We start from the raw sequence: 26534 nt of genomic DNA, 5'->3' as shown, positions 1-26534 counted from the left end.
AAATGTTAATTTAACAGTTGACCTTAAAGTGAGGGTTTTATTTCATGTGCTACCAGAGACAGAAGAATGGACATCCAGTATCCAAAATCAACCCACCTCTGAGATGTGATTCAGGTCTGTGTCTTTTGTTGATTCTTTTGTAGAAGTGAAGGAGTTTTCTTACTCTGAACCCCTAAAATCTGAGTGGGTTCAGATCCAATCTCTTGCTTGGAATAATGATTTTAAAGGTTTTGGTACTTCAGCCTAAATTACATTAATGACAACGTGAACCCTTTAAAAATGTTAATTAGTTAAAAATCACAGATTGACTCCTTTAACGTGATTGTTTTTTCATAAATTAAGTGAGGCAGTAAATCATGTTTAACGCAGAAAGGCTCTGTCATGCTGAGAGCAAATCCATGCTGGGACAAATGTTTGTCAAGTGTGACAAACTTTTCAGCACTGTTGTAGCTAACAAGTTTCATCACTGTTTGTGTCCAACATATATCAGGTTTTAAAAATCAAGAAAATTCAGAAACCACGCTGTAAACTACCCTCTCTAGCCAATCCATCACATGGTTGCTGAACTCAGTTATAGCATGGTTTATAACCATGTTGTGTGTGGCTTATTTGGCTGCAGCAACCATTCTCAAACTGCCCTAATTCTGCTTTGTGCTCTGTCCAGTCTCAGGGATCCATTGACCTAGTTGACATTGACAAGACTGTGCCTAAAAGGCAAGTCCCGTATCAAAATTTTTATATGCTGGATATCTATGTCTATAGAGAGAGAAAATAAAATTCAATTGATCTAAGATTTTATTCTGTTAGCACACACGATTGTTGTCAACAGGCATCTAATTTCCTTCTATCAGCAGCATCCCTATATGAGGCTGGCATTTTTTTCTAAGAATAGGCATACCATCTCAGCAGAATGCTAATTCTCTCCTGAAGCAGACCAAGTGAAAGTATACTGGAGACTTTGGAAAAAGTTTTAACTGCTAAAGATGGAGGGTTGGCCATTGAAGATGGGCTTTGGTAAGGATTTTGCTGTATATCTTTCAATATAGCAAACAGTCTTCTTATCTAGTGACACACAAGCACTTTAAAACATCATGGAATTTGGTTTCCTTTGTAATAGAAGCAATTGTATTTATTCTCAAGTTTCGATTTGTCCATTTTTTGAAAACATGTCTCTAATATATTAATTGCCCACATAAGCAGAGGGAAAAGGGAGCAGCTATGAGGTGAAAAAAGAAAAGCCATACCTCTTGTATGCATAACAAAGAGAAAGACTGCTGTGAATGATTGGCGGGACCATCAAACAATATTCATCTGCAAGCCACAGCCAATCTACAGTGTATATTATTTCTAGCATGATGTAAGGCTGTGATCTGAAAGACATATGCCTTTGCTTAACACTGTGAATAGTGCCACTGAAGTCAGTGAGACTGCTCCTAGATATTAAAGTTAAGCATGTGTATAAGTTTTTGCAGGATCAAAGTCAAGTTAGATTCAAGTGTATGAGATTTACTTGGGCAACTGGCAATCTTCTGTATTATCTCTGGTATACAGTGAAGATGGCAGAATTTTCTTTCATTGTATTGTTTACAGTTATATTTATTCAGAAGCTTACATTTTTATGAGAAAATATGGATAGCAAATACTGGTTGAATATCAGTGATCCAGCACAAAGAATATCTTCTCCTGAGAAGAACGCATTTTGAAATCTCCTCAGTACGTAATTTTCCCATGCAGTTTACCAACTGTAGTTTGTAATGATGTAAAGTTTTCCAAAAGAACAAAGAGAAGTAACAATAGATATCCAGATAGTGTTTTGATGGCTTTATGTAGATTTTTTTTCCCACTGAGCACTCATACTATTTAAAAATAATAATATTTAAGTTGGAAAGAAAAAAAGCCAAGCAATAACAATATTCAAATATAAATTCATTGCTGAAGAGTAATTGTGCTATTTTTGGCAGTTGCAGGTGACAACCCTAACGAGTCCCCATAAGCAGATGAGAAGTTTATAGGCTGTTAATAAACTGTAACCAATCAGTGAATGCTGGCTGATTGTGTTCAAGCTGTTTGGGGCCACAGGTCCTTGGGAGAGCTTGCACTTGCTCTCTCTTTATTTCAATATAGCAGAAACATTAAAGCATGTGGCAGACTCTTGATGTTTGTTGTAGTGAATAGACATATGTCCCTCACACTAGCATGTAGAATATCTAATTAAGTTACACAATGATAGCTTATACCCAGGGGCAGTTGCAAACAAGACACTGTCACACTTTTAGAAATACAAACAAAATGAAAATTGGCTCTTAATACATTATAATGAATATATTTTCAATGCATTAAACTTCATTTACCAACACATACAAAAGGCTGTACTGATCTCTGCTAATATAATCTTATAATTTTTTTTGCAAAAGTGTTGCCTTGTATAGCTAGGTTTAAAGACAATTTTGTTAATTAACTACCTATATTTTCCCTCTTTAGTTGTCTCAAGAAATGAAATCTTAATTGTAAATATATTATGTCATTTTAAGTCAATCCTCAATAGTACAGTTCTTAAAGGCTTCATGTAAGAATAGTACCCTGGTTTTGTGGGATGTGTATGTTATTGATTGAAAAACATATGTATGTCCCCTACCCCACCTTTCTCATGACTAGTTTTACACACTTAAACAAGAAAAAGAAAACCACTCCAAATCTGAATGGTGGCAATAATTATTTTCTTATACTGTGGCTGGTGGAGAACAAGCTCTGCTATGATGGACTTTGGGTTCAGTTCTGCTACCCAGTGACTAAGGTTTAATCTATTAACAGTTTGTAGTGAGATTATGTCAGTCAGGGGTTTGATTTTTAAAGTGCTATAGTTCCTAGCATGAATGCAGTTATACCTTTATAAAGTTACTCTCTATTAGTATAGATAATTCCTCTTCCTGTATGTGTAACTTCCTTACCAGTATAACTGTGCCCACACTTGGGTGTTATGTTACTTTACATGGGTATAGTTAAAGTGGTAAAACTGTTGCTTGTAGACAAAGCCTCAGAAGTATGCACCCTTATTGCTAGGGTTTTGTTCTTTCTTTCTTTGGTTTGGTTCCAGTAATTTTCAAGTTTGGTTCAGAAGCAGGTGTAGAATCCAGTTTTCCAGGGCTATGTTCTTAACCACACAATTATCCTTTCTCTTCCTGCAGCTTCCTGCAATTCATGGCACATCTTCTACCTTTTACCACAAATGAGAGAGGAGTGCTACCCACAGCAGCCTCCTTCACTATATAATCCTGGCTCATCCTCACAGGAGATTCATCCTTTGTACTGAATGAGGCAGGGTTCTTCAGAAAACAGATGTGTAATGTAATTTGAGACTATCATAATGCATATGCAAAAAGAGACTGGTTAAGATTGCCTAAGAAACCTTATATCTTGCTTTTCCTAATTTATGAGAGCTTGACATTGCAGCCTTAAATTTATTTTTACCATACTTTTTATGCACTAGAGAATATTTTAATCAGGAAAATTATATAGCACATACTGTAAATGACTTTACGTGTGGTAGGGCTCCATAACCTTTGCAGCCTTTCTAAACAGGATCCATCTCTGTTTCATCTCTGTTCATCACCACTGTCCCAGTGACAGTGCCAGCAGCCACAGCACCACAAAAGCAGTGAGAAAATGCTTTTATTCTGTCCAGGAGGTGCTGATCAGGGATGGGGAGAGTGGGAGGAAGAGAAAAGGTGCTTCAAGTCACCTTTGCACCCTCAGGATTCTGGGATTCTCAATATAACTCTAACACAGCCATCTGCCTGGGGATTGCCCCATAATCTAGAGCGGTCCAGAATTCCTATAGTGCTATGTGCTGTGGCCTATGCTGTGTCCATATTGGAGAAACCTGAGCCTTGTATAGCAGCTCTGTGTGTGTGTGTGTGTGTGTGTGTGTGCGTGCGTGTGTGTGTGCATGCGCACGCATGTGCATATGTGCATTAGTGCACGTGAATAGTGGAGTGAAGAAAGGTAGAATCACTTCTAGACTTTTCTAAACTAAAGCTGAAGCATCAGAACCATGCCTTTTAGTTAGCACAATAATATATCAATTGCAGTTTAGCTGCACTAATATAATTTTTGCTAGATTAACTATCTTATTTAGAATACTGTATATAGAATTTTTGTTCTGATAATAAGGGTACTTTCTATTTTGTTTCTTTAACATATAGGGGCAAATTCTGCTTGGTTACATCAACAAAATCATATTCAAGTTTAATGAGATACCACTGATGTAATTGAGAGCAGAATGTGGCCCATGCTTTCTAAATGAGTGAAAGAGCATGATATTTCAAGCAGACAAAGATATCCACATTTTACTAAAAATAGAATTTAACAATTGAATTCTGCATCTGTAAAAATCTTAGACAATCCTGACAGGGTGATCATTCTGCAGGCTGGTGATGTTTCGTGACATTGATTGATTGATTTTTTTCCTGCTAATAGGATCAACACTGAGAATATATTAAACTAAAAGGCACACTTCTGACTTTCAGGAAACACTGTGTATTGGGCCTGATCCAATTGTATTGGTTTTGGCAGGGGAATACAATGATTGATGATAGCTAGAGAGTTGAGGGCTGCTTAGAAGACGAGTTTGATTCCTTTGCCTTAGAGGTCTCTCCATGTGCATGACACTAGTCCCCTGCTAGGATAGGGACATGCATAAGAAGGGACAATGGAGCCGGGTGGCCCATCCAGATAACCCCTTTTAATGCGTATGGTGAGATCTGACCTGCCAGTTCAAGAAGAGAAGGCAAATGGCTGATGGGAAATTAATTCTCAGGAGTTTGTCAAGACATCTCCAACAAGTGAAGATAAATGGCAGAACAAAACTTCTAAAGATAAACCAAGAATAGGGATGAATGAAAAAGAGAAACACTGTTTTGCATTTACATCCATCTTTTGGGGGAGAGAGAGGCTTTAGGTGAACTCTATGCTTGTGGAGGATATCAATGTATGTGTAATAACTTTGTACTTTTCATAAAACTCCTGATATATCTGACTATCATTAGACTGTCAGAAAAGTTTGTGTGATACATAGGTACACATTAATCTCTTTAATCTCTTTGTTCAAGCCAATGAATTTAGCTTTTACAAAACTCAGACTCCCATCTTGAGCTCACTGAAGGATCCTGTTTAGAAAGGCTGCAAAGGTTATGGAGCCCTACCACACGTAGAGTCACTTACAGTATGTGCTATATAATTTTCCTGATTAAAATATTCTCTATTGCATAAAAAGTATGGTACAAATAAAGTTAAGGCTGCAATGTCAAGCTCTCAAAAGTTAAGAGAAGCAAGACATAAGGTTTCTTAAGCAATCTTAATCAGCCTCTTTTTGCATATGCATTATGATAGTCTCAAATTACATTACAGGTCTGTTTTCTGAAGAACCTTGCCTCATTCAGTACAAAGGATGAATCTCCTCTGAGGATGAGCCAGGATTATATAGTGAAGGAGGCTGCTGTGGGTAGCACTCCTCTCTGATTTGTGGTAGAAGGTAGAAGATGTGCCATGAATTGCAGGAAACTGCAGGAAAAGAAAGGATAATCTTGTGGTTAAGAACATAGCCCTGGAAAACTGGATTCTACACCTGCTTCTGAACCAAACTTGAAAATGACTGGAACCAAACCAAAGAAAGAAAGAACAAACTCCTAGCAATAGCGGTGCCTACTTCTGAGGCTTTGTCTACAAGCAACAGTTTTACCACTTTAACTATACCCATGTAAAGTAACATAACACCCAAGTGTGGGCACAGTTATACTGGTAAGGAAGTTATACATACAGGAAGAGGAATTATCCATACTAATAGAGAGTAACTTTATAAAGGTATAACTGCATTCACGCTAGGAACTATACCACAATACACATGAAAATCACATTGACTCTCTGGAAGCCACTGGAAGTCTGGCTTCTCTAGCTTGTGTGTGATCAACCTCTCAAAAGGGAGTTATCTCTAAACCCTGGATGTAATAAATGGGGCAAAGTGTCACTGAGGAGAAGTTATGGTAATTTATTGTGATGGCTGTCAACAAAATGCTTTTTATTCAAAATCGATGTGCCTCTCTGCCTCATATAAGCAGAAGGTAATTCGGCCCTTGCCAATGAAACTGACAGCTTCTGCTCAGCATAGACTATGGGAAACTGTAACTCTACAGATAAGACTTATATTTTAAAAGCTGTCTGAGGGGATATGGACAATTAATTTTAATGGGAATTGGGCATCCAAATTCCTTTAGACAGCTATGTAAATCTTATCCCAAATATTAAGGATTAATTAAGTAATATAAAGAGTCAAAGAAACTATATTTTAATTTAAAAAGCAGACATTTACTAAATGCTGTTGATTAATAACACTATACAGACATGTTATTAAAACACCCTAATCTTAAAATGGTTTGGTTTTAACCAGGGTCGGGAAACGTTTATGGAAGATCAACTTCTTCCATGATACCATCTATAAGTTTGGTTAGTCTATAAAGTGCTCCCAGACTATTTGTTGTTTTTGAAGTTTATTCTTTTGAAAGATTTGGGGGGGGGGGGGAGTTGCTTAGATTGTGGCTGTTATCTTCGACCTTAACTGCGAGGCAACTACCATTGTGTAAACAGTATTAAACCCATCACTCTGTACTCTTGTATCAGTTAGGACAGGACTAATTTTTAAAGGTTCTTATCTTTATTTAACTATACTGCCCCGTGCCTTAGTTTCAAATGTTCTTCTTGCGTTAGGGGGTGTGTGTGTATTTGCATGTAGAAAAGGGAGCCCTAGGCCACGTTTCATGCCTTGTGTAAGCTATTTCCCCATAAGCAGCAGCAAGCTATGCAGATGTATGGGTGGACATTGTCAGGCGTCCCTCGGGGCAACCAACTTCCCCGCTACTAGCAAAGGGGGTGGGGGGAGTCCCCGCTGACGGACTTGTTTGAAACTGGAAACTCCACAAGCCCGCTCTGTGAGCCCCAGCCTAGACAGGCGCGTTAGGAGGTATTCTCTCAACCATCTGTTGCAGACTGAACTGCATTAGCCCATTCACACAGTGCTCTCTGCCTCCACGCCGTGCTGCATGGAGCGAATGCGGCGGGGGCCACAGCTGGGTTTCGCAGACAGCTGCGGGTTCGACACTCCCCAAATTGGAATGTTCCCCTAACCTGCCCCCGGCCCCGATTAACGCGTGTACCGCACCTAGTGGCCTCGGGCCTTCAGAGCACTGATCGCCGCCTGGGAGCGAAGGGCTGTTTATGCGGCTGAAGAAACCTTTGGTTCTGCGGGTGACTTGCCCGCTGGGTTGCCCGGCGCGTTCTACTCTAGCTAGTGTCGCTTGCTCTCGGTTGGCGAAAGGGGTTAAAAAGGGAGTCTCCGACTTCAGTCCCCTTCATCTTCCAGTGACTGTTACGGCTTGAGATTTTGGTCTTTTGCGCCCCCCCCCGTCCCCCATTCCCAAGCGCAATATAGACGTAAGGAGACAGGGTTTACCTTTAGTGACCGTGGCTAGGGGGGAATGGTACTTGTTCACCCTTTGTTACATGCGGTGATACTGTTTCACCCTCCCGGCACCAACAGCCTGCACAGCGCGATCAGCCTGTTGTGTGGGAGTGCGGGGAAGTGTTTGGGGTCTGCGGCTGTATCTAGCTGATGAAAGACCAGAGGGAGGGACTCTGGAGCGAGCTGCTGGTTGTCTGACAAACGCTCACCCCGCTCGATTCAAAGAAGAGGGGTCGATAGGGTTTTTAACCTACAAACGCTTTTGTCACCCAGCAAAACTCCTTGGACTGCTCAGAAAAAAGAAGGGGGAAACCGTGTCCCTCCAAATCCAAATGATGGAATCGGTTTCCTTTCCCTCGAATTTGAAATGGAGCCGTGTTCTGTGTCCACGGCTGTCCCCTGTTTTTACCACATTTCGTTTGGAGTGAGGATAGTTTTCAGTGAGAACATGTGGCAAGTTTTGCTGGTGGTGGGTTTTTAGTAAACAATTACAAATGATTTTGGCGCGCATACGAATGCAAAATCTTGTCAAAACATTACAGGGGCTATCACAAAACTCGGATTTTGTGTTAAATGTCAGCGATGTGGCAGAAAAGGTTCATTTTTGTGAAAAGGCTATTTTCTCAGGGAGAAACAACCCGCAGTCTCTGTGAGACGTTTTGAGCAGCTCTAATGGTTCGTGCGTGGGTAGAGGTTGCAAGAACAGGTTTCTTTCGGTGCAATACAGCGTTAATTTTCCACTGCCATGCAGCCACCTCTGGGGTAAAACACAGCACCTGGTACAGGCATTTATAAGCCAGGAAGCCTCCCTGGCTTCCATTGAAACTGCAGGGGACGCAAGGGGAAGGGCGGGGAAGAGGCCAGGGAACAAATTCTGCCGGTCAGCTGGGATGGAATTTATCTGGTGGTGGTTTCACACACACACTTGTGCAAAACAGACGTATACCCTTGAGCGATCACCAATGGTGAGGTCCTTTGCGTTAGCAATTTAGACAGACTGCAGAAGAAATCTGGTTTTCGTTGCCACTGAGGATGCTCTCGAGTTGTCATGGTTTTCTTACACAGTCCTTGTACAAGTGAGAACAAACACGCTGGCTTTAGAGCGTGAGACTTTTTAAGACGAGACTTTCCGAAGTCAGCTAATCATGGAAAAGGGAAATAAAATTGTTTCCCCCTTCCCCAAATATTCTGCATAGTTTTGTTATAAAATCCTAATACTGGCTAAACCCCCCTTGCTGCATATAACACGAGCAGTTCTTGCTATGGTGCCCACATCCAGTGCATCTGTGAAGACTGATATATATGGTATGGGGGAAGAAAGTTACGGCAGTGTTTGTATTGTAAGATAAATATGTGGTCTATGAGTTTGCTGAGGGGAAGTCTCCAGTTTCTGGTGCATTTAAGAAAAATTCAGTCTTCCTGTGCGCCTGAAGGGGAGGGATCTTTTATGCACATCTTTTATTCCAGGACGCAGAACAATGATGTCTGGCTGTGACTATGGTATGAGAAATCCCGGGGTCCTGATTTACATCCTCTAACTTCGTTGGACTCGGCGACAGGGCCTGGAAGCAAGCCGGGCCAGGATGGGTTCTTCTGCCTCAACGCTTGTGTTTGCATTGCAGCGTCTGAGCGAGACAGAGCCTGCGCGAGGCATCCAGGCAGCGAAAGTAATAACCCCCAAAGGCCGGCTGGGCGTGGCTGAGTCCCGCCACTGCGGCTTTGCTCCATGACGGCAGCCAGAGCAAAAGCGCTGATGCTGCTAATTGGAGGGAGGTTGCTTGCTGCCCTTCCGAGCCGCAGGTTGAAGAAGAGCTTATTTACATCTCTCCCTGGAGAGCGAGGCACTCTGCTGGCCCTGCCTCCGCGCAGCCAGCCCGAACCCTAAACAGCCTCCTTGCCCAGCCGACCAGCCTTCCAGCTTCATTCGGTTCCTTCAGGATCATATTCGGGGCAACGCTGGAATCCCAGCTCACCTGCAGCCCCTCTTTCCCAGCCCAGCGCTTCCCAGCCTTCCCTGCTTAATAAGAGACAGGACTATGCAGCACTTTAAAGACTAACAAGATGGTTTATTAGATGATGAGCTTTCGTGGGCCAGACCCACTTCCTCAGATCAAGTAGTGGAAGAAAATTGGCACAACCATGTATACCAAAGGGATACAATCAACAAAAGTGAACACATATAAAATTGACAAATCGGATTTTAAAACAGAAGGGCTGCATAGTCCTGTCTTTTGTTTCAGCAAGACCAGAGTAACAGGCTACATCTCTATTACGGCTTAATAAGGATACACTTCCCCACTCAGATCACCTCGCCAGCTCCATTTAAACACCAGGCTCACTTTGTGCCCAGAACCCAGAGTTGCCAAACTCGGTGCTACAATTAAAGTGCTACATTGTCCTGCATTTTGCTTCGGTTTCCTTTGCGAGAGTGTAGATCCCGTCGCAGTTTCTCTTACCTAGAACAGCGCGTGTTATTCGGGCGTTTAAATACATAGTCTGTGCTTTTTCTACGGTGCGCGTTTTATTAATTCCCCTGCCCCTGTCTCTTTTGGGAGGCTCTGGCTCCGCTCACAACTGGGATTAGAAGAGAGCAAGAGTAGAGTTTTTGAGCTCCCTTCACAACGCCCAATTAGAAGTTTATTAGGAGATTATGTCCTAGGACAAGAGTCAACACGGGCCGCTTCGCTTTGTCAGTTTGAAGGAACTGGTGCGTCTCATCGTGCTTCAATGGTGGTGTCGTTCCTCGTGGGAAGTAGTAAAGCAAATTAATGCTTCCAAAATGTGTGTGTGGGGGGAGAAGGGAACCGTGTTTCTAGAACTAGCCCATGTGCAGTAGGGGAAACAGGTTATTTTCCTAGTTCGCTTGGTCGAAGGCGAGATGTGTTCAGAAAGTAAAAGAAAATAGTTCTGTGCGGGTTTTGGAACGAATAGTCATTCCCATTAATAAAAAACCGGCTTTAGATAAAATCCGTTTTTACCCCAAGGGCACCACTGGGGATGCTCCTTAAGGGTCCGGTTAGGAAAACCAGGACTTGTTCTTCCCCAGCTGGTCTAATTGTACAAAGGCGAGAGCTCAACCCCAAACCAAAGCAATTTCTTGCTTCTGTCTGGAAGATCTCAGTATCAACGGGCACCGGGCATCGTAGGAAGGTTCCGGTTACCCGGAAACCCGGTATAAAATTCCTTTAAACATCTCACCCTATGAGAAACAAGCTAATGGGAGGGCAGATTTGCTGCATCTCTTTCCAGGGTATGTGTCCCCGGAGCCTGTAGTCTTCTTCCATTGCTCCGCAGCAAATTCTCAACGACTGGCCTGCAGGTGCGTCGGGCTTCAACGATTAGAATTCGCCTGATGTGGATCAGGAACATACAGCACAACCAATCCAATTGGCTGCAAAACTAGCAAAGGAAACAGACCCTCCAACTTTTTTGCAAATTACCAACCCCCCCCCCAAACCGTTTAGATTTCCGGTCTGCACATCATCTATGTCCCTTGCAGTAGTCGCAGAAATCTAGGCTCAGAGGCTCATTCTCAGCTCGGATGTACGGCTCTGCTTGATTCTGCTTGTGATCCCCTCCCCGCCCCCACCTGCGGTTCACCTCCCCCGCCCCAGCACATCTGAACGCGTAACCTGGTCCCGCTAATCTGGCCAGCCTTCGATGCCCCTCACGCTTTGTGAGCGAGGCAGAAGAGAAGCACGATCTCTCCTAACGAGGAGAAAGCAAATCGGAGGCTGTCTAATCGAGGCTGTGTTTGGTGACCGTAAACCAGTAAATCACAGTTTGCAGTGGATTCGTGTGGTGGCTTCCACCGTTTCATTTACGTTAGGGGTGTCTCTGCATTCCCGGTTTTAACTGCGTCCGCAAAAACCCTACCCGGAGATTTCCCTTTCGAATCATATTTTGTTGCTCTGGATCTGGCCCGACTCTTGCAGGTTCGGAACAGAATTCTCTGACTAATTCGAAACTGAAGTAAAGCGGCGCGTTGCTTTTCACGTTTCCTTTGCATGTAAACACGCCCGGGGCTGAGATGGCAGATGGAAGGATCAGGGAAACTGTTACAAGCGCACCCAAGCGCCCAGGTAACCAGCTGCATTAGTCCCCAGCTAGCTGCACCCTTCCTCCCACACACGCAGCGCTGTAATGTGTGTTTCAAACACCAGCTTGGAAGAAACCATTGGGCCATGGCATAGTTCCTTGCCCAGAAGGTGATGGAATATTTATAGAACCATAGAAACCTAGGGCTAGATGAGACCTCAGGAGGTCACCGAGTCCAGCCCCCTGCCCAAGCAGAACCAACCCCAACTAAATCATCCCAGCCAGGGCTTTGCCAATCCGCGATTTAATAACCTCTAAGGATGGAGATTCCACCATCTCCCTAGGTAACCCATTCATTTGGGCTGCTGTACATTTAGTGATTCTAATATATTGAAATGCTCAGCACCTTGTTCTTAGCATCTTCTCCAACGCTCGGTGAAGTCCCCATGAGGGTCTTTGGATTACTTCAGTGGGCTTCGGATCCGGTCAGTATTGGGGGTACAGCCTGACTATTTCCAGGCGCGGTCCAACACACGTGAACGGAATGGCCAATGCACTGTTCTTCGCCAATTGTGACACTCCCCGGGTCACATCCTGCAGGGAGACTGGAGCTGCCGCTTGGAGAGGAGAGTAAACATAGTAGTGGGAGAATGATTCCAGTGGAGCTTCTTCGAGTTACATTAGCTGAGTGAGGCTCTGGTCCTCTTGTTTTTGGGACTCATCCCCAGCAGTTTAGGGCACACACACGCTCTAGGAGCAGGCAAGGGCTTCAGTTTCTCTCAGGTCCCAATGAGCAGATTTTTTTTTCCTTTGGGCTAGAGCCTGTGGCTTTTGCTCAAGTGAATCTAATGCGATTCTTCAACCTGGGGAGGAATTAGACCATTTGTGAGGCGTCTGGAAATGTTAGGAAGCGGGGACCAAATTTTACTCTTGTGAGTTGTCCAATTATTTTTCGCTACTCACCCTCTTTTGCTGTTTCTATCCTTAAAACAGCCATTCAGGGAAACTGAGGCCCACGGGATTTATGACAAACTCATAAATGAGAAAATTCTGAGCTCTGGAAACGAGGCACAAAATGGATCAGTTTTGAAGAATTTTAAGTCGATTTTAACAGCTGTTGTTGTGAATGAAATGACATTAGGAAATGAAAACAGATGGTTGTGTAGGGGTGGATGCCCTAGAGCTAAAAGCTGAAAACTATATACTGGACTTTCCATTAAATTAACTGAACACACTGGAATAAATCGTGGGATCCGCCCATATATATAACCATTCAAATGCGAATCAACTCCTGGGTTCTGCAAAGGGTTACTCAGTGCCTAACCTGTGGAAGGCAAAGGATGAAATACTGCCTCCATTAAAGTCAATGTGGATTTTGCCATTGACTTTTAAACAGGGCCATGATTTCACTCAGTAGGTCTGACATTTCCCCATGCAAAGCACGTGAGAACATCTGGGCAGGATGTGGCCCTAAGGCTCACTGTGGTGGTCTTTTCCTCTTTCCCGTGTCCGTTTTCTGCTCATTTGTGTCGTGGTCCTTTCAACCACACATCCACTCTGGTGCTAATGAATGGATTATTGTGGGGAGGATGGGGACTGTCAGGGGCTTTTCAAAGTCCAGTTTTCAGAAGGCTGTGGGCCGCATCTTGGAGTCCAGGAAGGAACCTAAACAAAGACAGAACGATCCAAACGCAGGCTCTAGCTTTTTGGATAACCGAAACAGTTATAAGCCATCTAAGCATATGGAGCCCCGACTGAGAAAGAAAGAAAGAAAGAAAGAAAGAAAGAAAGAAAGAAAGAAAGAAAGAAAGAAAGAAAGAAAGAAAGAAAGAAAGAAAGAAAGAAAGAAAGAAAGAAAGAAAGAACTAGGAAAGTCATGTAAGGTGTGTTTGTATACAACTTCCTGGGACAGACATTTTTTTGGCCCTGCAGATGAATATAACCTATGAATAGCTTACCAGGTTAACAATAGCAGGTCTGAGAAAAAGGAGCGGATTTGATCTAATTTGCTGGGAACCGCCTCCAGCCCTGATCCAAAGCCCACTGAAGTCAATGGAAAAGGTTTCATTTCATTGTCTTCAAGGAGCTCTGGCTTTAAATGCACCTGAAATCCTAGGGCTCGATTCTTCATCACTTGCACTCCCAGTCAACCAGTAGCCTTTGGGGTGAACCAGAAACACAGGAAGTGGCCCAATTTGGTATTGGTGATTTGTCCCATCATGTCCTTACCTATATACAGCTTCTCTTCTTTCCTCACCGGTCTAGAGCCGTGGCGCGCAACCTTTTGAGACTAGGGTACCTCTTTTACCAGTCTGATTTGTCTTTGTAGCTTCAAGGTACACCTTACTTATACTATTTCCTTACCAAATCAGTCATAAAATACACAAAAGTGTCACGGTCCGCTATTACTGACAAACTGCTGACTTTCTGATTTTACCATGTAATTATAACACATTCCAAGGAAGTAATTATAACACAGATCAATTGGAATATAAACAATGTAGTTGTATGCCAATGCATAGTCTATAGAGCAGTATGCCCAAGTCATTGTTTGAGAATATAGTGTGCACTGAATTGGCTAGTGCTTTTATGTAGCCTGTTGTAACACCAAACACCTGTCTACCTGCGTTGATGTACCCCAGGAAGGCCTCTGCGGACCCCTGGTTAAGAACCACTGGGAGGCTTAAATGATGCAGTTCACATGTGCGAGGTGCTATAAAGTAAATCTAACCTGGTGTACTTGGAAGCATATGGATCATCCCACCACTACCGCCAACTCTGTAACTCTATATGAGCCAAACATCAGCTTAATCTACAGTAAATATAATAAGTGGAGCCCTGTGGGGGCATTTGCCCGTGCTAAGCCAGCAGGGGAACATATGGGCATAGCATAGGGCTGATGGGATGGGAGCTAAAATAAAGTCAGCTAATGTCATTGACGGGTAAAGTGAAAGGCCAGGCAGGCACATTGAGGTGGGAAGCAAGTCACTGAACAGCTGGCAGCTGGCTCTGTGGGCTGGTCTTGTGGGAGTGCGGTGAAGGGGGAAAGGACAGGACTATCCCCCCAGCTTCTCCACTCCACTGCAGGAGTTCAAAAAGGGAGTGGGATTTCTGATTGGTTCCACTCTTTCCCCGTGTGACTCTATCACCCTTTGCACCTCTGTGGCGCCCCGCAGCCAGCACAGGACAGTTCTTTCCGGAGGTTAAGTCAGCCTTATAACAGCCCCAGCCTGGAGAAGTACTTATCCTACACCACAGGCCAGGGAAACAGAGACCCTGGGGGATAAATATCTCATAAGGAATTAGTGACAAAAGGGCTGCCTTCCTCCTGCCCCCCCTGGATACCTTGCTGTGGGGGAGAGAGGGGAGGCTTTTTTTTCAGGATGGAGCCAGATCCCGCAGACCTTCCATATAATAAGTGGGATTGTTCAGCGGGCTAAAAATGGAAGGACCAGGGAAAATTCCTTCGCTTCCTGAATGCAGGCTGTGCGAGGGAGGAGTTCCCTTGAGAGTGTGAAGTTTACACTGAAGCGTTTCCTCCCTTTGCCTGAAAGCCTGCGGCGAACGCTCCTTCCAGCTTGTAGATGACCATTCCGCTGTCCAGACTGGCGCAAAGCGGGGCAGTTCCAGATTCCTTTCTGCCCCTGTAGCTACATGCACTTCCGGTTAGCTACTTGCATCCCATCCCACAGGGCGCCCTTTAGGAGCTGAGGGGAGGAGGCAGGCCCGACTTATCCATTAGGCACAGTAGGCACAGTGCCTAGGGCCCACGATACTTTTAGGGGCCCATGAAAATGTTTTAATTTCTTTTAAAACCAGAAGGAAAAAAATGAACTTTTAGGGTTGAAGAAAATATTTTAATTTTTTTCTCACATCAGAAAAAAATGAAACTTTTAGGGCCCACAAAAATCTATTACATTTTGCCTAAAACAGAAGAAAAATGTTGAAGTTTTTAAAGTTATATCAAAAATAATTTTAAATATTTTTGTTTGTGGAGAAAGGGGCCCATGAAGGCAAAAGTGCCCAGGGCCCACGGAAGTCATAATGCAGCCCTGGGAGAGGGGGGGCTGTGAACCCCTGGATTTCATGCTTGAGGTCTACTTAAAAGCCCATGCCCTGACTCCAGGAGGCAATTCTTAAATGCAACAGTTTGGGCTGCTTGCAGCTTTGCCTTTGGAGGAGGGAGTTTGTTATAAAAAGAGGGAGGGGGTTAAGAATAACAAAAGGTTGGTTATTTAGGTAATTGAAGGACTATTAGATCATCATGGAAACATTACCTGGTAGTGATACTCCATTTAAAAGAAAGGGGAGGGGGAGTATAGGAATGAGTGTTGTGCTGCAGGGATTTGCATTTGGAGCACTGCTGTTAAACTTCTCATAAATGTTCTTGAAAAACAGGTTAATAACAATTAATGGAAAGGTGATTGCAATGAGTTACAAAGGGATCTCATAAAACTGGCTGACTGAGCAACACAGAGGCAGCTGGAATTCAGTGTTTATAAGTGTGAAGTAATGCACATGGGAAAATATAATACTAACTATAGATACAAAAAAATTGTCTAAAATAGCTATTACCAAGCAAGCAAGAGATCTTGGAATCCTTGTTGATAGTCCCCTGAAAACATCTGCTCAATGTGCAGTGGGAGTTTAAAAACTAAAAAGCTAACTGAATATTGGGAACCATTAGGAAAGGAATAGATAAGACAAAATACCATATCGCCTCTATGTAAAATCATTATATGCCCACATCTTGAATATTGTTTGCAGATCTAATCACCCCATCTAAAGATTAAATTTGGAAAAGGTACAGAAAGGGCAACAGAAATGGTTAGGGGTAAGGTACAGCTTCCATATGAGGAGAGATTAACTTTTCAGCTTGGAAAAGAAATGATTAAAGAACAGAAGGAAATATGTTAGAGGTCTAGAAAATCATGAAAGGTATGGAAAAATAGAATAAGGAAATGTTATTCATTTATTCACTAACATAACACAAGAAAATGACCCAATTAAATGTATAGGCAGTAGATTTTAAACCAACAAAGTAGGTGATAGGGGATGGATCGTGATGATTGCCTCTTTTGTTTCTTCCTGCTGAAGGATCTGGGATTGGCCCTGTCAGAAGACAGGTTACAGGGCTAGAAGGATCATTGGGGATATTTTGGAAGTCTAGAAAATTATGAATGATGTGGAAAAATAGAATACGGAAATGTTATTCATTCCTTCATTAACGAGACACAAGAAGATGACCAGATTAAATTTACAGACAGCAGATGTAAAACAAACACAATACATTATGTTTTCACAGTCAACCTGTAGAACTCCTTGTCAGGAGATGGTGGAAAGGCCCAAACTATAACAGGGTTCCAATAAGAACAAAATAAGTTCAAGGAGAACAAGTCCATCAATGACAACCAGCTTCTGGATGGTGTCCCTAGCTTATGTTTGCCAGAAGCTGAGAATGGGTGATCATGATGATTGCCTCTTCTGTTTATTCCTCCTGAAGCACCTGGCATTGGCCACTGTTGGAAGACAGGATACTGGGTTAGAAGGAACATTTAGTCTGACCCAGTATGGCTTCTGAAATGTATCTGTCCCCTGCTACAATCCACTAGACCCCACACCCCTTCCAGAGCTGAGAGAGAGCCCAGGAGTCCTGACGGGTCTGTCTCTCGCCCCAGAGTTATTAACAAAGTAAGAAGATACATTAAAACGTTAAGGCTACCTAGTGTCCCTTAAGTGACTTGCAACAAGATGTCAGAATATGTTAGTGTTAGAGCTGAGTGGGTCTAATATTTATTTAATTCTTTTTCTTTTATAGAGGCAGGGCTGGACAATTTAGGTAATCTACTCACCAGGGGCGAGTAGATTATAGCACTGCATGGTGCTGCAGTGTGATCAGCGCATGTGCAGCGCTGTCTGTGCATGCTCAGCGTGCTGAACCGGGCGGCTGGCGAGTGGGGCTCGCCGTGGCTTGGCGAGCCCTGTATATAGGAATTAGATACAGTGCTCCTGCTAACTGCTAAGTTGTCTGCCAAAAAAGGAGAGTTTTCCACTGCCTTAGTAGCCCCCTGACAGAAATGATGTGTGGGGGGGGAAGGCGGGAGGAATTGGTTCTCAGCCCCCATTTGTTGCTTGGCTTGTACTGAGCCTCCTCAGTGCCACTGCTGAAACCGCTGTCCCCAGTCTAGATCCCATTCTCTCACTCCCCCCTTCCCCCCTTCACGGCATGTACATCCCCCTCCCCTAACCAAACGGGCGCTCCAGCCCACTCCACCGCAACCATGTCTAACGGGGAGCGATCTCACCGGGCATGGTCAGGATCCGACAACACTCTCTTTAGCCCCTCCCCGACGGGCCCTGCCCTCCTGCTCTGGGAGGGGTCCCAGTCCTGGGAGCTGCTGACAAGCCTCCCCCTGCCCGTCACGAGCTTCCCCCGCTCTTAGCGGAGCTCCCGGCCCTCGCTGCCCGGCCTCTCCCCTGGTGCGGAGTGTGCGTGCGCGAGAGCCCCCTGCCCCTGCAGCCATCACCCGACCGCGAGCGCCCGGAGGTAGGCGCCGGGCGCCAAAGCCCAGCGGGAGGAACGCGGCCGCCCCGCCTCCTTCGCGCCACCTGTCTCGGGGGAAGGCCCCCTGGGTTAGCAGGATGCGGCGCGCGAGGCAGCCGCGCAGGTTTAGTAGCTGCTGGCCTCGGCTGCATCTCGGCATCTGTCAGGCCGCTAATTGTTGCCTTTAATAGAGACAAAGGGCCGCTCCTAATGGTGCTCCCCGTGAGTCTCACCTGCTCCTGCCCCTCCCGCGGCAGCGCTAATTGGGGAAGCGGCTCCGCTTCCCGGGCTTCCCCAGTGCAGACGGCTACGGAGGCGGCGGTCCCATGCCAGAGTCCATCGGGCCGGCAGAGGGATGGGGGTTTTTTTTTCCAAGCGGTGCTGGGTACCCGCCGCTCAGCTCGGCTTCGCTCTGAAATAGGCTCCTCGTGGCCTTTTAACCTGGAGGGTCTTTCCAGCCTCCTCTTGTAACTCAGCACGGCGCCGGGCTGCTTTGGAGGCCGCACTGCAGCATCGTCTGCCCCCGGGGAAGTGCGGGCTGGGAGCTGGCTCTTTGCTGGCTTGGAAGGCAGCAGCTGGGGGCGCGATCTCTAGTCGGGGGAGGGGGGGAGGGGAAGTGTCGTTTGCAAGATAGTGGCGGGATCCGACCATTACTGCTAGCGCGGGTTCCTAAGCGGTGCCCCTGGGACAGCAGGTGACCGGATCCCTTCCCGCAAAGAAGAGAGCCGGTGCGGTAGCTGTCATGCACAAAGCACTCCCTGCCGAAAGGGCCTGCCATGCCAGGCCTTACTTTGAGGGGTTGGCGTTCGCACTGCCCTGTTAAACTCGCAGGCCTAAAGCAGTGATCCTTCAACCCTGCGAAGGGCAAACTTCGAGATATTGGGGGGGCGGGGCGGGTAATTCTTCAGAGTTAGTAGCATCGGTACAGATGGCGGCTAAGAAGAAGTGGGCTGTGCCCACGAAAACTCACGATCCCATCTACATGTTTCGTTAGTCTATGAAGTGCTACCAGACCATGTGTTGTTTTTTAAGTTGATCTTGAAAATAAAAGCACCGGGTTTCATGCCAACTACGCTCTGATAAAGAGAGAGGGGAATTCTTCTGCTAAGGGCTGCTAATAATACCTTGTTAGCCGTCTGAAAATACTGTGGAGGGAAAACCCAGGGCTGCTTGTTCTTTCTACTGAAGGATATTTGTGTTAGAAACCAGTCCCATATTTTGCACGTTGGGTGCCAGCAAAACACTCCCTGGGCTACATGTTGCCCCCACGGAAGTCAACGCGGCCGGATTTCACTCCCTGGGTCCTATATTCCGTGTACAGCGGTCTGCAGCTTGATGGACTCCAGACTGCAGGCCGAATGGGGGTAACGCGGGCTATGTGCCTGAGCCCCTATATTACAGACACACTCACCTGTCTCTGTGACCTTGTGCCCAGGGCGAAGAGACCCTATCGTTCCGTCCCTGCACGCTGGGGATGGCACACCGAATAGCTTTGTGGCTGGCGTTTTCTTCCCACCCCTTTTCTGCTGGCGCGGCTCACCCCAGGCCCTTTCTGCTGCTGCTCTGAGAAGGTTGGTGCTTCTATAGCTCACAGTGCTACCCGTTTAACTCTGAAGACAGTGATGGGGTGAAAAGCCTATAAACTCCACTTACTGTTAAGCAAAACAACAACTAGAGAAGAACGGCCAGACCGGGTCAGACCAAAGGTCCATCTAGCCTAGTGTCCTGTCTGCCGACAGGGGCCAATGCCAGACCCCCAGAGGGGGTGAACAGATACAGGTAATCATCACATGATCCCTCTCCAGTCTCCGACAAACCGAGGCCAGGGACACTAGCTTTTGTGCGTGGGCTGTTCGATTTTATCCCCCCCTTTTCAAGCCATGAAGATTGCTGTATAAGGGAGAGGACAGCTGTAGAACTGGCAAATAAGCGCGTAAGGGCGAGGGCTATTTAAGGACAATCCTTCTTAACCCGTGCCCTGAGAACAGAAGAAACTCCTTTCTTTGCTGCAGCAGGGGACTGGGCGACGGGGCCTGCCCGCGTCCTAACGAAGGTGGGAGGGTGAGGCGGGGAAGAACGCACGTGTGAGTGGCTAAGTGGAGCTTGGCCCCACAACGCTTATGCTTATAGAAAGTCTGTAAAGTGCCACAGGACTCCTCGCTTTTTGCATTTATTCCTCACCTTATCTAATGGACCCCGTTGGTCCTCCACACTGGAAATCCCAATGGATGCTCTGGTCACCTTCAAACAGAGCGCCACGTTAACTTGCGGCAGAGGGGGTGGTGTCTCCGGACATCTTCCCAACTGCTTTTCCCTAGAGTCTCCTTGGGGACACTGGGGGGGGGGGGAGCGATATGTTATGTAGCGATGGATCGACTTCACCAGACCTGCTTGTGTCTGAGATGGCATTTGCTGCTCAGAGTAATCCTGGCCACGGTCAAAATTAGCACACGAAACAATTGCTAATGGTCTCTGTCTGTCTGGTATGTTACCCGAGCCCAAAAGACCGTCTGGAGTCTTAAGCGCCGTCTCTTGCTATGCCAGTTTCTCACTGCCAGATACAATGCCCTGCCAGCAGGATCCTGCACACATCGGGAATTTAGCCACGGTCTCTGGTGGGAAGCAGGATTTGGCCCCTCTGTGGGTAGGAACTAGCTTAACGCATTGCCACCAGTTCCTAGCAGGGGGTTAAAAGCGATATCTGCGCACAGGGAAGGGCTGTTAGTTGCCCCCACTTCCAGGGAGTGCGATCCACCATGTGGCGTTTGTGTGGCAAGGTTTTGCCTTGAAATGTGGTGATAACATTAAGAGAGAAGTTTTAAATCTCTCCCTCTCTTCTTCTCCCATGGAAGCTGTGAGGCTGCCTGGTCTTAGTGGAGTGAGAGAATTTTAGCCCATCACATGAATTTACGTCCCTCTTCTCTGCTCCTCACTTTTTAAAAGTCCTATTGCTCCTTGACGGAGAAAAAGGGGTTTATCTGGACAAGCAAATTCAGAAAATTCCAGTCCTCCTGGAAAATCATGGAGCAAGTTTCTCGGGCTCCCTGCCCTTCCTTAGAGAGACACCCAGGTCTAATACCTCGAAAGCTGCAGGATTCTTACGCAAGCAAAAACTGGGATGTCCAAGCCCGCGCTGAAATATGCTTTGGGCATCGCTTCAAAATATTCAATGCTTGAATAAAAATGCCCCCGAAGAACTTAAATCTATTCCCTGCCCTGGCAGGTTTTGGCAGCACAAAGCCGCCTTCTGGAATATCTGCGTGTCAACATCAAGGAGTTTTTATGTCATTTTTGAAAATGGCTCTGGAAAAAAGACAAGACTTGCCGGCCAGATGCCGTGCACCTTCGGATTAAAGTCCACTGGCGTTTTGCCTAAATAAAAAACTCAGACTCTGGAGCCACTGAAGTGTTTGCAGAAGTAGGAGCAGGAAACTAAGTGTGTGCGTGTGTGAACGGGCGCGCGGGCAATCCTATTGCTAAAGAAGCTCTCTGCACTATTCAATAGACAGGCGTGTTAGTGTGGGGGGAGTGCAGTAAAATCTAGTGCGTTAAGTGAAGTGGTAATAAAGCTGAAAGCGCTAAGGAAGAGTGAAATGGGAAAATGAGGGAGCCGATCCTGCTCCGATGAAATCAGATGGGATTGCTGCTATTTCTTTCTGCGGGATTCGACTCGAACCCAGGGTGTGGTGTCAAATCTTAAGTATATTTACACCCAAAGCAAAACTGCATATTTGCAAAGTTTTTTGGTTTTGTTTGTTTTTTGCTAAGAAGAGGAGTTAATTTTTTTAGAAGTGAAGAAATACGGCGTCCTTTCGAGTGCAAACCATATCCCCAAACCTGCCTTTTAAATCAAATTAATCATTTTTAAGTTGGAGGTATAAAGCACACGAGAACTAAAATGTTGTTCCAATATTTTGTTGTGTCTGGCTATCTCGGCACAGGATAGTTTAATATGCAAATACATCGATACACAATGAAGTAGAAATCTCCCAAATCAACTTTTTTTTGTCTAACGTCTCTTATTTTGAATTATTTAAACAACGACCACGAAACACCAACCTTTCAATATTTTCTTCTCCTGTCTTTACTAAATGCTGAGTTTTGTTTAAGAAACTCCTAAAAGTTTGGATGACAAACACTGATATAATTGATAATTATTATTCTTGCTACTTAGAGGACTGAAGGGGAAACAGTTTGTATCGCAACTTGGTATGAGTGTTCGGAAAAAAAGCTGGAAGTATTACATTAAAATGTTCTAAATCCTTTTCGATCTGTTTCTGGTCTATTTAAGCATGATGCCGTATTATTTTTTTCTAAAAGTAAGTAAGTCCTGTTCTTCTTCTCCCCGGGCCTCTAGAATTCTCAGAACATAAATGGATGGGAAAAAGCAATGTACTTAAAATGTTTTTTATTTAAAATCTCAACAGTAGATCACTCATTTTGTTTTTGCAACCAAACAAGTAATAAATATTATTTAGCAACTTTTTTTTACAAAAATAAACAGATGATAAAATCTCTGCAAGGGGCAGTAATAAGAAAAAATGTTATTTCAGAAACAAGCCCAAGTTCTCAGTATTGCAACACAGGCAGCTTGGAGTTCCTACATAGACAGCGCATTAAAGAGTTTTGTAACTTTGTTAATGGTGGCAGAAAAGAAAAACGTGTTATACACTAAACCAAAACAAAAAAGCCCTTTACCATTCAAAGGTTTCCAGTACAAGTGCACAAACAGAAAGCTCAAGCATAAGGGACTTGCATCATCATCGGACAGTGTATTTACAAATCCAACCCCCCGGAAACTTTGCAGGCTACATTTACATCTAAAGCCTTCATTCCTGCAGATTAGGTTGGTAGGAAGTGACCAGCCGGGTGCTCCGAATAACTGCCTTACAGTTCTTAGTATCTGAACCAGAAAACGTTGAATATGTAAAAATAATAAAGACAAACAAGCAAAACACCCTCTGCAATGTTGGTGATTTCCGTTGAGAAGAATCTCTAACTATTTTCAACTCCTATCCAAGTTACAAAAGACGCACATGTATGTCGTGTAAAAATGCTCTGTGCGTTTACACACTTGCTATTGAAACTGGACAGAACACCAAGTGCTGCACGGCAGGCTGGCCCCCTCCTTTCCCTGCTGGAGGAGAGAGGAGCAGTTCTGCGTAGAGGAAGAAGGAACTGGATTTTGTTCCTCTCGCTTTCTGCCGGGGCTTCAGTGACTGAGCGCCTTCGGTCCCGCTCGCTACGGTGGAACTTGCCTGAAAGTGCCCCGGGACCAGCCTTTGAGTGGGGGAGGGTGCATTTAAAAATGGTGGATGAGCCCGGTATGTCCTTGTAAGTCCTTATCTGTGCCTGTGCGGGAGGCCCCCAGAGAGTCTGTGTCCCCCGAATGTGCCCGCGTCTCCTCCGGGCCAGGAGTCTCTCTCCCCATCCCCACCGTGCTTCGGCAGCTCCCCTCCGCCTGCTCACTTGGTGTCGGTGGCTAATCTGGGCAGGCTGGCTGTGCTCATGCTGGAGACGTGGTGGTGAGGCGGCGCGGGCACCTGGCACATGCTGCACGGGCAGGGCATCCCTCCCCAGTGCTGGAAGCTGCTGCCCAGCGGGGCCGAGGCGGCGGCGGCCGAAGGCGACTTGAGGAGCCCATGCGGGGGTCGGATGGAGCTGACCGCGGAGAGGCCGGATCCCGGCAGGGAGGCGCTGGAGACGGCAGCGGGGGGCAAGATGGGGTGGTGCACGGGGTGGGAGGCGGGGTGGCCGGGGTGTCCCGGGAGCTGGGCGGAGTGAGCGGCCATGCCCCCCGGGCAGGCGGAGGGGTGGAAGCCGGCGTGGTGGCCGCCGTAGATCTCGCTCACCAAGCGCTTCATCTCCTCCAGCGAGTTGGTGAGCATGAGGATGTAGTTGCGCGCCAGCAGCAGCGTGGCGATCTTGGAGAGCTTGCGCACCGAGGGCCCGTGAGCATAGGGCATCACCTCCCGCAGCCCGTCCATGGCGATGTTCAGGTCGTGCATCCGCTTGCGCTCCCGGCTGTTGATCTTCAGCCGCAGCTGCTGCAGCTCGGGCTCCGTCATCTGCTTCTTGTCCTTCTTGGAGGAGGAAGAAGAGGAGGAGGAAGAAGAGGAGGAAGAAGACTTGAAGCCCAGCTTGTCGACCACCACCACTCCGGCCGCGCTCATGGCGCTGCGCAGCTCGGCGCTCAGCTCGGGCGGGGAGTCGCTCTGGGTGGAGCTGGACACGGTGCCCCCCGAGAAGCCCCCGCTGCTGCCTTTACTCCTGGCGGACAGGAAGAGCTCGTCGGGCTCCGGGGAGGAAGGCCTGCTGGATACCAGGCTGGCGTCGGAGTCCATGGCCCCGGGGAGGGCAGAGCGCCGCGCACCAGGCTTCCTGGGAGGAGAAACCAGAGAGCGACCCCGAATCAATGGGACAAGAAACTCTGCTGCGCCGCGGCCTCTACTTCACCTAGCTGGTACTCCAGGCAGCTCCCAGGACCTAGCAATGCCCTTACCCAGACTCCTTTTACCAGTCCCCAGCCCAGCGTGTCTGAGAAAGCCTTCGTGCCCCCCTGCCTGTAGGGTCCCAGACATCCTTCCCCGCTCCCTCGGGCCCTCGCCTCCAAGTTCAGCAGCAACCAAATCCCGAAGCCCCCTTTGCCACTTTTCCGAAGCATTATCAGCCCCCGTCTCTCAGGATACTCCCCAACCTTCCCTCGCCCCCTCCTCTAGCCTCCTTTTCCCACCTTCCACGCCACAACACAGTTGCCACCCGGATACTCCCCAGTTGCTCAACAGCATCCGACAGCACACCCTTGGATCTCCACCCTGCTCCTCCCCCGCCAAACAGCGAGATCTTTTCAGATCCGCTTCTTGCACAACAGGCTTCCCGAGGGTGACACATTGCGCCCCAACGCAGGACAAACCGCTGCAAAAGGAGGGGGAATCCCGGAGAAGTGACTGGAGTCGCTGGGGTAGGGGGTTAGGGGAGGAGAATCTTTCTAATCTGATCGGTACTTGTTTCAACACTTACACCCCCCGCTTTTGCCGCTTCATCTGTCACCTCCCTCCCTCCACTGTCTTGGGCGAATGGAGGGTTCATTTCCACTCGGGACGGCGCCCCGGCGGTGGGAGTCGGAGACGGAACCGGCTGTGCGCCCTTTGCAGAGTGTGTGTGTGGGGGGGGGGGGGGGGTCTGTCCATCCCCATTGATTTATTTGGGTTTCGTGGACCAGGGCTATTGGGGACGCCTGCCGTATAAAGTTAGCTGCCGCAGCGCCCCCGGGAGCCAGGGAGTCAATTTATCTGGGAACTTACTGTTTGCAGAGCGATCCCTTTGGCAGAACGGGCCCGCTCCGGCGCCGCTGGTGGTTGTCACGGATCACAATAATAATACGCACCTTTGGGCGTCTCGATGGTGTTTTTATAGGCACATCGGCAAGCAGCGCCGGGTGAGAACAATGTTATTGTCCTGGAGGGGCCGCTGCACCAATAAGCAAAGTGCTGCCAGGGGGCTGGGAAACTGATGTCATCCCGGCTAATTCCGCTCAATGAAACTGACTCAGACACGCTCCTTCGCAGCTCCAGCCAATGGCGTTGGCCAGGAGGAGAGACCCAGGGAGACAGGAGGGAGAAAAGGAGAGACCTTTGTCAAATCTGTAACAAAATGTAACAATGCCAGCGTTCGGAACAGCTGTTGGGGGGAAAATAGACCAAACAAACCTTAGTCCCAGCATCACAATAACATTGTGAAAGGACTGGCCCTAAACTCCCGGGACACTCCGCCGGGCGCGGGCGCTGGAGAGTTTTAATAGGTTTCACAAACACATCGCTATTTCCCCGCAAATGTAAACACTCACCAGGCACAATGCAACCCTGCCCACACTTACTTAGCCACTTATGTCTGGTCTGGGCCATCTCCCACTGCACCCCACACACGCATGTTTCAGGGCAATGAAAGACATGGAGTTCAGGGGGCGCGGCGGGAGTGTGTGTGTGTGGGGGGGGGGGGAGGCGGTGTTCATCCGAGATCCAAGTCTAAAACCATCCCAACCGAGCCTAGCTCTGCACTCCTCCTGGGGAATGGCTGCCGAAGGAAAGGGAATTTGATAGAGAAAAAGCAAAGTGATTTTCAGCCGTCCTAGTGTTTGCGCGCAAGGGTTTGCCAAAGAACAGATGTGACTCAAATACTGGGATCGGACAGCGAAGTTGGCGGGAGTCCACGTACCTAACGCAACACAGTCCGAATGTCCCGTTTTAAAAGATGTCCTGCCTTCAAATCCGGCGCGCAGGAGCAACCCTAGCGCGTTCGTGTTGCCCACCTGTGCTGATTATATCAGACCCTTTTGCTAGCGATCTTTAAACACGCGCCTACTATAAACACGGGAGTCGTGGGGCACCTTACAGACAAACAGATCTATTGGGGCATAAGCTTCTTGTGGGCAAAACCCCTAAT

At 46.8% G+C, this 26534-nt stretch overlaps 1 protein-coding gene across 1 annotated transcript; it reads right to left on the bottom strand.

The window, feature by feature from the left end:
• Nucleotides 1-22517: 22517 nt before the first annotated feature.
• Nucleotides 22518-25645, bottom strand: OLIG2 (oligodendrocyte transcription factor 2). Its single transcript, XM_075920185.2, has 2 exons — nucleotides 25397-25645; nucleotides 22518-24473 (listed from the first exon to the last, which is right to left on the bottom strand). Exon 2 carries the CDS (start codon nucleotides 24434-24436, stop codon nucleotides 23558-23560), a length of 879 nt encoding a protein of 292 aa, XP_075776300.1. The 5' UTR covers nucleotides 24437-24473; nucleotides 25397-25645; the 3' UTR covers nucleotides 22518-23557.
• Nucleotides 25646-26534: the final 889 nt, after the last annotated feature.

This window comes from Pelodiscus sinensis, chromosome 1 (genome assembly GCF_052426305.1).
Source record: "Pelodiscus sinensis isolate ZL-2025 chromosome 1, ASM5242630v1, whole genome shotgun sequence".
Classification (NCBI taxonomy): Eukaryota; Metazoa; Chordata; order Testudines; family Trionychidae; genus Pelodiscus; species Pelodiscus sinensis.
Note: the sequence above shows the minus strand (reverse complement) of the source record. Positions and strands in the feature narration are given on the sequence as shown.